At 33.7% G+C, this 1,890-nt stretch overlaps 1 protein-coding gene across 1 annotated transcript; it reads left to right on the top strand.

Moving 5' to 3' along the window:
• Nucleotides 1-938: 938 nt before the first annotated feature.
• Nucleotides 939-1,571, top strand: LOC110032375 (protein LURP-one-related 5-like). The gene is made up of 2 exons (XM_020735992.1): nt 939-1,112; nt 1,191-1,571. Exons 1-2 carry the CDS (start codon nt 939-941, stop codon nt 1,569-1,571), a joined length of 555 nt encoding a protein of 184 aa, XP_020591651.1.
• Nucleotides 1,572-1,890: the final 319 nt, after the last annotated feature.

Here is a 1,890-nt window from a genome sequence, read left to right as displayed (position 1 = left end):
ACGGAAATGTATGTTATTTGATAATAAGTCACTGCTTGTATACACATAAACCCCCGCTTTCATAAAAATATATATATCTATTTTTTTTTTCTCTTTCATTATTATTGTACGTTGGAATAACTAAAACTTTAACCTCGTATCATTTGTTATTTGCTGAAAATAATTTTTTCAAAGTTGTAGTTACAAAATTGATATATTTTATCTTTAGAAAAACAAGTTGTTACAAACGTTGAAATTCAGAATAATGCGGAATAAAGTGGAATAATTATTTTATTTAATTGATATGAACGAATGTATAAATAATCCTTACAAGAACTTTATAATAGGAAAAATAATAAAAAGAAAATAATATGTAAGGAAAGATATATCATATAATATCTCCAATAATTAATTCATATTAATTATTAGGAGATAAATGAAATAAAATAAGATAGGAAACCAAATAATTCTTAATCTTAAAAAATAAATATAAAATATGAAAGAAAATAAATCCTTATATTAAGGAAATAATTTATATAGAAATAAATTATTTTCTATTATAATTCTTAACATAAAGTGTGAATTCATTCACATAAATAGATATAAAAAAAAAATTAAACTACAAATTATTCGGTTCCTTTATAAACTCAAAGAAAAAAACTCAGAGAAATTTAAAAAAAATCATTCTGTGCCCCCATTTGAAAAACTTATGGCTCCACCTGTCACAACTTGTTACTAAGCACTGTCTGCCCATTCTTGATTTATTCTTGACATGTTGTTCACGCAAAAGTAATCTCCTTAGACATATATGTTTATAAATACAGCCAAACATTTTGACCCATTAACTCCATCCTTCGAATTCAATGTTCGGCAAGAGACATCCCATCATTGATGAGGACGGAGAGACAGAGCTGATGATGAGATCGATGACCACGACAGCAACAATTACAACGTCCACGATGAGATGGACAGTGTGGAAAAGATCGAGCATGGGATTCGTAGGGATGGATGGTTTCTCCGTGTACGATGCAGATGGCAAATTAACCTTCAGAATTGACAACTATTGCAGAAACCAGAAAACACTCCTCCTCATGGACGCAGCAGGAAAGCCTCTCCTATCTCTCCAGCCAAAGGTGACTCCTTTTTACTAAATATTAATTAAAATGTTATAAATTTATTAACTTCGCATGCTCATTGCATCATTATTGCAGATGCTAAGCATGCATGATCAATGGGATGCATATGAAGGAGAGAAGAAGAAGACAAGATCAAATAAGCCACTTTTCTCAATGAGAAGACCATCCATTCTTCATTGCCAGATGGATGTAGCCGAGGTGTTTATGATTAGTCGCATTACTGATGAAGAAGAGCCAAGATTCTGGGTGGAGGGAAGCTTTAGGAGCAGATCTTGCAGAATAATAAGGCAGGGTAGAGGGAATTGGGAGGAGATGGTGGCTCAAATAACTCGGAAAAAGGCGAATTCTTTGGTACAGCTTGGAGATGATGTGTTCACGCTGAATGTCAAGGCAGGAGTGGACTGTGAGCTTATAATGGCGTTTGTTGTAGTCATGGATCGAATATGCAGGAAGTAGTTGCTAATACTTGTTTTGTTCATGAGGCGCCTTGAAAGGTTTGGACTTGCGACAGGGGTTGGGAAGGATGAAGTGTTCTTATGATAGCTGTTGGGGAATGCTTCTGTTCTGCGAGGTCTTTTGTTAGTCAATGTTGTTATGCTGTGCAAATTTGATTGCGCCCGGACCGGTTAGGAGATTGTTCCGGACTAGCCATTTCACTTTGTTGGCGGAGAACATTTTTTTCTGATTTAAATAGAATTTATTAAATCGGAAAGAACTGGATTTAAGCAATGCAATGAGGTTAAATTTAAAATATGTTTGGTATTATTTAGGTTAA

This window comes from Phalaenopsis equestris, unplaced genomic scaffold (genome assembly GCF_001263595.1).
Source record: "Phalaenopsis equestris unplaced genomic scaffold, ASM126359v1 Scaffold000932, whole genome shotgun sequence".
NCBI lineage: Eukaryota > Viridiplantae > Streptophyta > Magnoliopsida > Asparagales > Orchidaceae > Phalaenopsis > Phalaenopsis equestris.
This window is presented reverse-complemented; position numbering and strand designations above follow the sequence as displayed.